This window comes from Squalius cephalus (assembly GCF_949319135.1).
Source record: "Squalius cephalus genome assembly, chromosome: 18".
NCBI classification, from domain to species: domain Eukaryota; kingdom Metazoa; phylum Chordata; class Actinopteri; order Cypriniformes; family Leuciscidae; genus Squalius; species Squalius cephalus.
The window spans coordinates 24,995,970-25,009,700 of NC_137139.1; the positions used below are offsets into that span (position 1 = coordinate 24,995,970).

At 37.5% G+C, this 13,731-nt stretch overlaps 1 protein-coding gene across 2 annotated transcripts; it reads left to right on the plus strand.

The window, feature by feature from the left end:
- The first annotated feature begins 820 nt into the window (after positions 1 to 820).
- On the plus strand, positions 821 to 13,219 carry cables2a (Cdk5 and Abl enzyme substrate 2a). 2 transcript variants are annotated; one of them, XM_079850137.1, is made up of 9 exons: positions 821 to 1,406; positions 3,684 to 3,776; positions 6,105 to 6,182; positions 6,922 to 7,018; positions 7,219 to 7,387; positions 8,268 to 8,365; positions 8,667 to 8,773; positions 10,313 to 10,517; positions 10,623 to 13,219. In XM_079850137.1, exons 1-9 carry the CDS (start codon positions 877 to 879, stop codon positions 10,761 to 10,763), a joined length of 1,518 nt encoding a protein of 505 aa, XP_079706263.1. In that variant the 5' UTR covers positions 821 to 876; the 3' UTR covers positions 10,764 to 13,219. The 2 variants fall into 2 exon arrangements, with proteins under 2 accessions (XP_079706263.1, XP_079706264.1); XM_079850138.1 differs by lacking the exon at positions 6,105 to 6,182 and having other exon boundaries at positions 10,623 to 11,784.
- The last annotated feature ends 512 nt before the right edge of the window (positions 13,220 to 13,731 follow it).

Genomic DNA, 13,731 nt, shown 5'->3' on the forward strand with positions numbered 1-13,731 from the left:
TCTGATAATAAAATAAAACAAAATTCCAGAAAGTATTTTGAGCAGACTGACTAGGGTCGGATTTATTCCCCCACTAGTGGACCAGTAGATTATGAAATATTTGCTCAAGCCTTATTACATGACATAATGTGGAATTGTATGTATTGCAACAGTAATGCTTTCAGCCATATTTGTAATCTCAAACCTTTTATGCATTTGGATGTGTATTTAAATAACATAAATGTAATTCTTTACAGTAATACCTTTTTTTCTTCTCTTTAATTATCCCATGAGCTTTTTTAGAAGTCACACTGCATATTTACATAACAGAATAACTGTACATATGAGACACTTTAATGATTGTGATGAGCTGTGCTAAAACTTAGAGCTTAGACAGGCTTATGCTAACCTGCATGTTCATTGATTTTTACAGCATCATGTGGAGTAGAAGTATTAGCAGAGTTAGTCAAACATTACAGTGTGAATGCAACTAGAAATTGCATAAATGGACATTCATATTCCCTAGTAATAAAATATAGGGTGAAATTGAATACAGTGGGACACTTTCTGATTATTAGTTTAGGGGGAACTTAATGCTTATTTTTAGAAATAAACATTTAATTATATCTTATATACACATATATAAAATAATTCAACGTAAGTGTCACTCTCATTAAAAATATATAATGTTTCAAAGAAAGCAACAGATGTCTCGTGTCCTTCTGTACATTTGAAGCCAAATTTATGAACTAACTAAGACTTCTCGTCCAATCCGCTGAGTCAAAGTCTTATTTATATGCAAGTGTCAGGAATTTGAACCAATAAGGTTCAAGGGGGCGTGGCCAATCCCTCAGCCGCTCTAATAGCTCTGTCTGCTTTTAGCTTACTCACAGTAGAATGGCGGCCGCTGCCTGCGGTCCTCGCGTCTGTCCGAGGACTAATTCAGCCAAACCACACAAAGAACACCTGCGAAAAAGCCGAGATTCCCGTCGCAGACAAGCAGCACTATTGTTTCTCACCAATATATCTTTGGACGGGCGACCGGTTTACAACCTAAGCAATGGAACCGTTGGCCCCAGGGAAGCCGAGAGCCGGTGTCTAGATGTCGGTGTGTCGTCGGCGGTGACGGGTCCCCCTCTGTCGACATCCAGCAGCTACGGAACCTTCACACAAGTGACATCCTCCATCAGCGGAGGAACTGCGACCCCTATACCGAGGACTAACACATACCCTGCTCCTCTGAGCCCTCCTCCAGTATTAAACCAAGGGATCAGCGACGTTTTTACTGAGGATGGACGAGCAGATCCTTTGTCGGTTCAGGCACCCCCTCTTTCACCGACCTCTGGACCGCTGAATCCGGTTTTAGGATCAAGTAAACCACCCAGCCAATTCCCGGGCTCCAACCCTGTGCCTGATCCCCGTCAAAGGTGAGCTTTGTTTTTGCACACAGCTTGGCAAACAATGACACGCGTTATTGACGTTTTTTTCTCTGGCTGGGTTTGTATGCATAAATTACACCATTCAATCAAATGTGGAGTAAATGTGTGATGTAACCTTTTCTACAGCTGTCCTAAACAATTCTGAATATATATATTTGTTTATGAAAGCTGTGTTTATTTCCAAATCTTAGCACGCTTTTGGATAGTCACAACTGCATATCTGGCCTATTGTTTATCAGTGTTTACATTCGTTTATGACTTTTCAATCAGTATTATAAACACTGCACATTACAGTACGAGAAAAACCAAACAAAAACGAATCTATCCCCTTGAATTACTGACTTCCGCCTTATTGTGTAACTTTCATTTTCATCTTTGATGTCTTGTTTTCTAGGCTAGGGTTTGACAGGAAATATTTCTGCGACATTTTTGAGACCTGCTAAAATGAACAGGTTGGGAAGCGTAAGGATTTCTAGTTCCGGTTCTTTTAGTACTCAAAAAAAAAAAAAAAAAAAAAAAATTCAAATAGTGAGGCAATCGAAATATTGGTTCTAACTTTTATATTGAAATGAAAATACTCAGCAATAGTATTTTCTATAATAATTTATATACAAATGACCATTTATTACAACAAAAAACAATGTTTATCTGTAATACATTTTGAAAATCAACTATTTTTGATTTGCATTTTGACATAACATAAAATCAATTCTTGGTTCAATTCGAGTCGGACATGAGGAAAGTAATAACTTGCTGTTCATTAAGTGAGTCTATATGACTTTTCTTTCAGCCAAACACAATCAGAGATACATTAAAAATATCCTGGCTCTTCCAAGTTTTATAATGGGAGTGAAAATCAACTCAAAATCAAAAGATTTTGAATCGCAAAAAAACGCATCAATCCATCAGAAAAGTAATCCATATGGCTCCAGGGGGTTAAATAAAGGCCTTTTGAAGCAAAGTGGTGCATTTTTGTAAGAAAAATAATATTAATATTTATAACTTTATAAACTATTATCACTGGCTTCCGATAACAGCTGTATGCAAGTCTAGTTCCGGTCTAACACCGGTCACGAATTAGAAGTTTAAATCGAGAATTTTTAAAGAGAAATATTAGAGGAGCTTGAGTTTGTTGCCCAGCCCTATTTGTTTGAACTACTCTCACCTAAGCTTACGTTACTCCTACATCCTATGTCATACTTCGGGTCAGGGGTCACTCTTCGGGCGGAACTCTACAAGCATACGTTCGTTACCGGATGCCAGTGATTATAGTTTATAAAGTTATAAATATGGATATTTGTCTTACAAAAAAGCTTTGCTTCAGAAGGTCTTTATTAACCTCCTGGGGCTGTTAAGATTACTTTTATTGATGGATGGATGCACTTTTTTGGGGCTTCAAAATCTGTTACTGTTCACTCCCATTATGAAGCTTGGAAGAGCCAGGGTATTTTTTTTATATAACTTCAATTGTGTTTGGCTGAAAGAAGAAAGTCATATACACCTAGGTTGGCTTGAGGGTGAGTAAATTATTGGATAAGTTTCATTTTGGGGTGAACTAACCCTTTAACTGATTGATAAGTGTATTGACTCACTAAAGCGAATTAGCTCAAATTAGTAATTTGTTCGGTAATAATCAGACTATTCTGCATTGCATATCTTTGACTCACTAAAAAGAACTGACTCATTAAACTTATTCATCCCGAAATCAGACTATTTATGTTGCAATGTATGTTTTTGATTCACAATAGAAACCGACTCAGTCATTTGTTCGGAAAGTCCCACAGTTTTTTTTATTTTTTATGATTCACTTAAAAGGACGTGCTCATAAGACACATTCTTTTGAGAATGTGAGATTTCACTGCTGTCAGAGTTGATAACTGAGAGGAGACTGCTGAGTCAGTCAGAGAAGTATAGCATAAAGGCCATCAACCAGTCACAACAAGTTTTATCTGCTGGTAGGTGATGTTGCTTATGTAAACCGAGCCTCATGATCTCACTGCAGTACATATGCACATCATTTCCTGTGTCGTCTTTGTTATTTGCCTTTCATCTCTCTCCTGTTCTGTTCCCCTCATCCTCTCATCTCTTTATGTAAGGTCTGCTGATAGACTGATGCTGGACGGGCGACCTTATAAGCCGTAGTTTATAGTCAAGGGCCAAAAGATTATGCCTTTACTTCAATTTAATACATCACAATTTGTCTCTAAGCTTATACAAATTAAAGTCGCATGTATGTATCTACATTTTGTTACATTCTTGTTGCAGGACACGTAACCTTTCTGGGTCTCCGGGGGCAAAGGTTTCCAAGAAAGTTCACTTCATCAAGAATATGAGACCGTATGATACTCGAGGGAGTAGGTGAGTTGGCGGGTTTGACATGGTTTAGGAAGTATTTTCCCCATAAGGACTTTTTTATTCCCATATTATATATTTTTCCCATATTAAAGGTATAGCGGAGGATTTTCCCGAATTTTAGAAAAGAACCGCCCTCTTCACTTTTTGAAAAAATGCACATGCGCAACACTCTACCTGCTCCCGAGAGGGAACGCCTATTAAACGTATGCACGAGCTAATCATAGCTTACATTAACTTTTACTAGCAGTGATTTTAAATGGATTTCTCCAAATAGCATGCCAAACTTTACCTGTCAAGTAGAAACTTCGTGACTGAGTCATCAGTGGGAAGCCCAACCTGTGATTTGAGCGCACGCCATCTTGTGAATCGTGTGCACGAGCACGTACGACGGCCTTACGTAAACATATCACCAGAATGATTGACACTTAGGAGGACCAATAGTCTTGATGATCCACACGGAAAAAGAAAATCCTCCGCTATACCTTTAAGTCTGTACATTAACAACTACAACATACCAATCAGATTTGAGGGACAAGTTTACAGTTTATCTCAAGTTTACGTTTACAACCAGAGTTAGGTGCTTCTACATCAGTGTTATTCACCTAGCATTTCCCTCTGATTTTAGGGATACATTATGGCTAGGACAAAAATTTTGGACAAAAATATTGTTCCTTCATCAACATTTTGTTGATCCAGGACCATGTCTTACTTGGCTAAATCACGGTGACCATCAGTCTAGACCAGGGGTCTTGAATCTGTTTGAAGCTAAGTAGACCTTGGTGGACACAGACAGAGTTCAAATAAATCTGAGAGTTGCTTTTTGAGGCTGACTGATAATAACATGCATAAAGTAATATATTTACATACTTAATAATGCTTACATTGCAAAGCCAATTTAACCATTTAATGATCATTATTGTGTCAAATACTTATACATTACATATTCATTTTACTTAATACATTTTGTAGGTGGGACAATGAAATATTTAGCTGAAATTTAGATTCTTAACTTTATTTGTTAGTAAGTTAACTTAATTTTGTTTAATGAATATTTGATTTAATTTTCTATACTTTCTATGATTTTGCTGAACTTCAGCTTAACCTTTTTTTAGTTAACTTGCATAATCATTTTTTAATAATCAAAAAATATATATTTTTATTTTTTTAGACAACAATTAGTATAGAGGAGTTCAATTCCCATGACTCAAGTCATATAGGGTGAATATAAAAAAGTGTATGCTAAGTGAAACAGTGCAGCTTCAGACAGACTCTGTGATTCCTTCGCTAACTTAATAACTGGCATAAGTACTCACTGGTATAACTCACTTAGGTTCTTAGACAGAAGAAATGGGGGGTAGATGTGTCTGCCTACACAGGGAACAACCGAGCTAAATTAAATCAATCTTGAATGGAACCTTATAGATCGCTGGCATCTTCTGAAATAGATCTACACCTTGGCAAGAGACATTAAAATGTAATGAAACTCGGTTACGTAAGATAAATGCTTCCAAAAAGTGCTCTTCCTCCCTGATTCCTTTTCTTTCTCCCTCTAACTTACTTTTCTCCTCCGGTAAACTGTGCCAAAATCCCAATTTACTTTTGTATTCTGCATCAGCAAAGTGTTCTTTTCTTTCTTTTTTTTCTTCTTTCTTTTTTTTTTTGCACCATAACATAACATGACTTATACACAACCTTATTTGGTCGTTAATTTTACACTGGTTAAAGAAAGAAAAAAAACAAAAGCAAGAACAAACATAGTAAAAAAAACAAAACGCATAGTGCAAAGAGATTCAATTTCAAAAAGAAAAGAAAAAGGAGTACTATTTTCTGAGATTATCTTGTTTATTACGCAATTCACAGTTTTACCCCCTGGCTTAATGTCGCATTACATCATCAACCATGAAATCACGCCTTCACTCATGTGCACATTCTCCCCCAGCCTCATGACATCAGCAGTAATGTTGTAATGGCCCTTTGACCTCATTGAACATAAACCCATGTCACCAGCTGCTGACCTGTTAATTGTGATGCCGTTCAGCCTCCTGGGAAATGTGACAGAGTTTGTTGTAATCAGATTTGGTCATGCTGACCAATCTACTTTGACATAGAAAGCTACATGCTGCTTTAAATTGACAATTTATGGATGTGTGGTTGACTCATTTTGTCACTAATGTCATTTCCAGTGCCATTTGATCTCCCATTTGCGTTGTGCTGCATGTTGTTGTGACCCATATGCACTTGTTGTGTGGTGTAAACATGGCTGGTGTAATGGGATGGTTTAGGTGACCGATGTTGTCTTTTCTGTGTGCACTTGCCATCTGTGTCCTGCAGGGTTGTGCTGATCTGTGCCAAGAGGTCCCTGTGTGCTGCTTTCTCTGTATTGCCCTATGGAGAGAGTTATCACATCAGGTACAGAGCCACCACAGTCAGCCAAACAACTCATTTCATATCATGCAAATCCACGAGGGATGGACAAATCAACTGTTTTTTTCTTTAAGTAAAGGCTGGACTATGAAATATGATGTACAAAAGACTAAATGATTTATTTATGGAAGAAAATGTATTGAGTGATTTTCACAAAGCTGGATGTTGAGTGTGTAAAGTGCTCTGTTTTAAAATTATTAATTTATATTAATTAATTAATTAATATTTTTATATATATATATATATATATATATATATATATATATAAATAAATAAATATAAATAGTTTTTTAAATAAAATGAATCCTTTTATTCGGTAGAGATGCAATAAATTGCAAAAAGAAGTGATTTAGATTTTGCTTTTGGCAGTCCAGTTCACAGTGATTTGTCATCCACCTGTCATAAACTGGCCAATCACATCATTCATAGAATTTTATTTTATTTTTGTCAGTATGCATTTATTTAAAAAACACAAAGTTGTATCATTCTGAGCTTTAATATAATGAAACCGTAATAATTTGCAAATGAAGAATGACTTTACAAACAGACCAGCCTATAAACAGTCTGCTGGTATATTAACAGGCTCCGCTAGTGTCTTTTGCATCAGGCAACAGCAATAAGAGACAGAGGAGTCTTTATCTCAATATCGGAATAAAATAAATTGTTTCAGTGCAGAGAAAAGTTATTAAATTCTGACGGTTAATAATTTATCTTTCCTCTGCAGTGACTCTAAACTAGAAGCCCAGAGACAGAGACACTCTTCTGGTGGTGGAGTTGAAATGGTCCCTGGATTAGAGGGAGTGGAGGTGGACTTTGGAAAGGTAAGATGGGATATATTACTCTAAGATTGAGCAAAAGGCATGATTATGTGGCTTAGAAATCTCCTTGGTTGTTTATTTGGTGGTGTATCAATATCTGTTTTAAAGCATGATTGTGCAAGGTGCAGTATTGGGTCAGCGCGTGTTTTGCGCAATGTAAATGTTTGTTTTCTCTGATAGCCCTGGAATTTTGTGTGTTGCAGACAGTATCATATGCCCGTTTTCTGCTCCCAACTAATGCCTTGGTCAGGCAGAAGAGCAGTGGCCCACCTGACATCAGTACAGCTCAGACGGCAATGTCTCGAAACCGTATCAACGGGCAGAAGAACTTCACCCCTTCCCGAATCAACAGCACAGTTATACAAGATACTGGTGAGTTACATGTGCCGATACATTATGTGCTAATTATAGCATTTTTATCTTTATTCATTGGGGACTTTTATCTAATGTGCATGCATTTCCAGCATGCACATTACTTTTACACTACTGTTAACAAGTTTGGGGTCAGAAAGGCCTCTATGCTGTTTTTGAAAGTGTCTTATGCTCCCCAAAAATGTCTTATTAATGAACTTCAAGCAAACTGAATAGACCAATTTCCTTCAGGTTTTCTGTCCTCTTCAGAAGTCATCAATAGTCCAACTGCTACAATGACTGGTACTGTGTTTTTATTAGGGCTGGGCATTGACAATTTTCACGATTCGATTTCTATTCATAAGCTTGTGATTCGATTTTCATATATTCAATTCCATTTTCATGAGAAAATTGACCTGTGGCGTAAGAACAGTGTCAATTGCGCGAGTCTGAATGCGTGGGTGTAGCAGCCCTGCATATGACAGGTTTTTATTTTTAATTTTCTTATAGTTATGTTTAACTTTCCAAACAGAGCCAAACACTCTAATGCTTCGGCTTTGTTTGCACTCCGAAGCGCCGTGTCTTCTTCTATTGGATTGCATCCGGGAAGGCTGCAATGCATTACTGTATTGCATTACAGCGTCCCACTGTTCAAACCGTGTTATTGCAGGCCTTTAGATCTAAAGACTATTCGACAACAAAAAATATATTTCGAAAAAAAAAAAAAAAAAGTTTTGAATTGTCGACATTGTCAATAATGTCGACTTAACGTTTCAGCCCACTTATCAATGTTGAAATTTGTGTATCAATTTCATGCAGCCTTGCTGAATAAAAGTATTAATTTCTTTCAAAAAAGTCCATACATGTGTACATACATGTTTAATGTTGTAACTCTTGCTAGGTGTGGACGAGCTGTCAGACTATGACCCCAACCTACTCAGTGACCCCCAGTGGCCTTGTGGGAAGCACAAACGAGTGTTAATTTTTGCATCTTATGTGGTAAGATTCTTAACTGAACCAACACAGATTCAGTAATCTGATACCAATGAAAAGGCTTTGAAAGGACATTTGAATTGCACATTGAACCCATCTTATTACCCTATATCAGATCACATCAGTATGTCATATGATAACCCTTAGGGCTCAATATGGTCTAACCATAGCTAAAGGCACGAAGCATGATCTCTGATGTATAACAGCTGACTAGGCTTTAGCTGTAAAAGTTTAATGCTCACATCCATAATGATTTTAGTAGCCATAGTCTTTTGACACCTATAATAATTCACCTTGTCCCCTCCAGACAACCGTTATAGAGTATGTGAAACCGTCTGACTTGAAGAAAGACATGAATGAGACGTTCAAGGAGAAGTTTCCTCACATAAAGCTAACACTAAGCAAAATCAGAAGGTAAAGTCATTTTTAAATAAAATGGTTGAACACCGGAGTTGTGTTGCTTTTAGTCCATGTCTGTTAGCATTATTAGATATTGGAAATTTCACTGTGCATACTCATTTCTTATATTTCTACATTTAGATCTGCTTTACCATCACATTTTATGTTCATCTTTAAAAACACATTTTGCAAATCTCAAAATGAATATCCATTTTTCAGAATGTACATTATAATATTGTGATGCCTAAATTAACTTCAAGGATTTTATTCCTAATGTTTTATTTATTTTTAAACAAGATAGAATTGAATTTTAATATTGACCATTTTTTGGTTATTGGCCCGAAATTTTATATTTATGCATTTTGGGCCCTGTTTAAACCTGGTTTTAAGAAGCGTTTTGGTCGATCGGTTCACAAGTGGACGATGCTAAATACAGGTGTAAACGGGGTCTAAAACGTTTTGAGCTTGTCCACTTTCGACCACTTCCAGAAGTAGTCGGAAACACATTAGACCGGATTGCTTTCATAGAGTAAACGCTCATGTGGTTGAATGTGTTCGAACAGCCTCAAATGACTGCCTACTGACTTAACGCATGAACATTATGGGAAGCGACGGGATTTAAAGCCAGACGGGATTTAAACTTTGTCGGCTGGAGACCCAGGTTTGGTTTGAAGATGAAAAAAGTACCAAGCACAATTTTCTATCACCATTCCTGATTTCTAAAACGCACTGCGTTCAGCCTGGTCTTGCGGCTTTCATAGCAGAAACAAAAGCTGATGCTCTCCATATGTTTTTCCATTGTCTCTGTGCGCGTTCGTATGTAAATTGCGCAAGCTTATTTCGTCCATTAGATCGAAAAATCTGGAAAAGCCCATACATTTACCCGCCCATAGACCCTCCCCTTAAAGAAACCAGGACAGAAGTGGTTGAAAGTAGTGGATAAAAGAGACGGATTAAAACACCAGGTGTAAACGGGAATGTGTCTCCCTCGTCTAGATCCGATCGACCAAAACGCATCCTAATACCAGGTGTAATAGAAAATGTCAACACAGGAAAGAAATAGCACACGTTAAGCCATTTCATCGGGTCTTTTAGCACATAACACTATCACAACATTATGTACATATAAGGCTGAATGAAATAAAGTATCTTGAAATGTGATTCATATTTAGGGCCTGCTCACATATCGCGTCTTTTGCGCGCGCAAGTTCGTTATTTCAAATGTAGCCGCGCGGTATGCGCGCTCATAATGGAAGCGACGCGGTCGCGGTGCGACGCGGTCGTTTTTTCCAAGCGCGTCCGCGCCGCATCGAGATAAAAACATCTCAACTTTTCAGAATGCCGCAAGCGCACCGCAGGTCACGTGACAAGAACCAAGCTTAGCAACGACAGACGCCTCCGAAGCGCAACCACCTCGAGCGCTTTGGAAAAAGGAGAACGCGGCGCGCCTAGCGTTTTCGACGCGTTTTTATGCGCGATATGTGAGCGCCGCCTTAAGCTGTTTTTATAGGCATGTTGTAAATTGGTTCTAATTAAGTTTAATTTGCACCACAGTTTGAAAAGGGAGATGCGCTCGGTGAGCGAGGAGTGTGGCCTACAGCCAGTTACCATAGCGATGGCCTTTGTTTACTTTGAGAAGCTGGTTCTGCAAGGGAGGTTGAACAAGAACAACCGAAAGCTGGTGTCTGCCGCCTGCGTTTTACTAGCTGCCAAGATTAGCAGCGACCTCAAGAAACAGGAGGTCAAGCAACTGATCGATGTAAGTGTCTTACTGATTTGGATTTTATTATCTTTTATTATGATTTATGTAGTAACTTTCTCTCTCTCTTTCGCCCTACCCATGGATCTGCCTTGCTCTGAATAGAGGTTAGAGGAGCGTTTCCGAATAAATCGCAAAGAGTTGATTTCCCTGGAGTTCACGGTTCTGGTTGCCTTGGAGATGGCACTCTACCTCCCGGACAGCAAGGTCATGCCTCACTATCGCAGGCTGGTACAGCAGGGCTGAAATGGAGAGGGCCCTTAAAGGGATAGTCCACCCCAAAATGATTTACTCACCCTGATGTTGTTCCAAACCTGTATGACTTTCTGCAGAACACACACAAAAAATATAGATATATAGAAGAATGTTAGACCATCCAAACCATTTTGGTTACCATTGACTTGGTACAAAAAACACTGAAACTTTCTCAAAATACTTTTTTGTCATACAGGTTTGGATCAACATGAGGGTGAGAAAATGCTGACAGAATTTTCATTTTGGCGTGAACTATTCTTTCAACAGCTGTCTGTAGACCAGAGAGGTGGCATTCTTATCTTATGGCAGTTATGGAAGGTTATTTGTATTATTTATTGATTAAACAGATCAGTGGAATATTCTCTCAGCTATGTCCATTGGCTTAGACACTCCCATCTTCACTCGTTCACTTCATGAATCTGATTTTATAAATCATACATGTGTAGAGACAGGCTTACTTGAAGCACTGATTTTTTTTTTTTTTTTTCGTGTATTTAAATTTTTTAATTCCACAAATGCTTATTAATCATCATTTATTAAAGCGTTGTCTAATGCATCACTTTATTTATGCAATATTTTATTATTGGATGAATTTAATTTTGTTAAAATTCATAATTTATGAATACTGAATATATTTTTGATGACGCTTTTTTTTTTTTTTTTTTTTTTTATGCGGTTTGGGGTATTCTGTGCGTGTGGCATTCCGATGCGTATCCAGCCTGGCACTCTATGTTAGAGATGACATTTAACGGGCACATTACTTGTGCTCCTCTCTCTCTCTCTCTCTCTCTCTCTCTCTCTCTCTCTCTCTCTCTCTCTCTCTCTCTCTCTCTCTCTGTCTGTGGTTTAACAGTGATTCAATGTTCTTTAAAGGGATAGTTCACCTGAAAATGAAAATTCTGTCGTCATTTATTCACCCTCAAGTTGTATTTCTTTTTTATGTTGAGCACAAAAGATGATATTTTGAAGAATATGGGTTACTAAACAGTTGATGAGCCCCATTGACTTCCATAGTATGAAAAAAAAAAAATAGATTGATAGAAACTCTATCAACAACTTCAGGGTGGGTAAATTATGACAGATCTTTAATTTTTGGGTGAACTAACCCTGGTAGCGTTGAATGTAAAAAGTCTTATGAATATGTGAGTGCCATTTTTAAACAGAAACTGAACCATTTACCAGTTGTTTTTCAATGTCTTGACAGAACTCTTGTTTTTTTTATTTTCTCAGTTTAATGCACAGCTGTGACAATTACAGTGATAAAATGTTAATTTTTTGGCATTCTACTGTGTCCTAATGATCTTATGTGCAATGTGGATTGACTATGTTTCAAACGGTACAGTAGGTGATACAGATAACTCCACACCTGTATATTCAACTGTTGTGTATTTGGTCACAGAGGAAACGGCACCTCATTGACCGAGTGAGTCTGTTTTGTGTTGTGCAGTGTTGAATACGACCTAACCTTTCTGAATCTTCTTGGTTAGTGTTCATACAATATCACATATTTTATCTCTGATGTAATTGAATCGTTTGGAAATGTTTATACACCATATAGGAGTGGCCCATGTTTACTTTCAGACCTGGACAGTATCACAGTGTACAGCATTACTAGAAATATGCAACTTTGTTTTCATATCTGATTTCTGTTGATTGTTTTGACTGAAGCACATATCCACCATCTAGTGGTGGCCTTTTTAACATGATGGCTCTGTATGGGCCATTGGCTCCTTTCCCTCAGGAATCCAGACTGATCAAAATTCCCATTGCTAAGACAAATGATCAACTGTGAGATTGTAATTGAATTGGAGAGAATTATAGGTAATCATACTTCACTATTAGTCTTCACTGAGCGTTGAAGAATGAAGTGCCTTTTCTATTACATTTGTCAGTACGGTTCTGTTGCCATAACATTTTCCACACATCCCGCCTCTTGAATATTTTTAATACCGAGTCATTACACACCTTGACACACATTATGAATGTGACTGTAGATCCGGTTGGAAAACCGTGTGACGTGTTGATTGATTTCTCATCGTATGTGAATACATTCACTCCTGTGATACTGTCGTAGAAGCTTTTTGAGGAGGTAGAACAGTACAAACACTGTGAGGGGAATCCTGTGACATTCTGCATGAGAATACAGTTTTGTTTTTTTTGTTTGAGTGTGTGTCTATAAAATTTCTTCCAAAAGATTTTATTTTTCAAAATGGTCTATTTTAGCATTATGTCATAGAATGATGTGAGGCTGGTTTGCACTGCCAGATAAAACGCCAACAGGATTAACACAGAACCAAAAACCATTGGATTTTGGTGTTTATTGGGCAGTGTGAGACAGACTTTAGTTTGGACTGAACTGTTCACAGGGTCCTATCTGTTGTGATGTGTAGATGCTGTGTGTTGTCATTTTTTTTCTATTTGCATTTATAAAGATGTTTTTAAATTTCACTCGTCTGGGGTTTGTTGTCACTGTTTATACATGCCAAATTATTTACAAGTCTCTTTACTTGGAAAAGATTTTTACTACAGATAAAGAGATGATCGATTAAAAGAGAAATGTGAAATGCCTATTGTTCAGACATGCAGGTTATCTCACCCCTGGGCTATTAGTTTAGCAAGAAGTACTTAAGTGAGACTGCTTAAACAAACACACATGTTGAAAGCACTGCAATCCACATTAAAGGGTTAGTTCACCCAAAAATGAAAAATTTGTCATTAATTTCTCACCCTCATGTTATTCCAAACACATAAGACTTTTTTTCATCTTCGGAACACAAATACCTCCATAGACAACTACGCAGCTACCACTCTTCATAAAGAGATCGTAAAACTAGTCCATATGAACTGAGTGGTTTAGTCCAAATTTTCTGAAGAGACACAATGGCTTTATATGTTGAACAGATTGAATTTAGGCTTTTATTAACAGATGAACATTCACCAACTATCTCTTCATTTACTA

Coding starts and splice junctions, on each gene's coding strand:
- cables2a (XM_079850137.1), top strand. CDS start 877: ATGGCGGCCGCTGCCTGCGGTCCTCGCGTCTGTCCGAGGACTAATTCA. Junction 8,366..8,666: donor TAATTTTTGCATCTTATGTG/GTAAGATTCTTA, acceptor TGTCCCCTCCAG/ACAACCGTTATAGAGTATGT. Junction 8,774..10,312: donor ACACTAAGCAAAATCAGAAG/GTAAAGTCATTT, acceptor TTTGCACCACAG/TTTGAAAAGGGAGATGCGCT.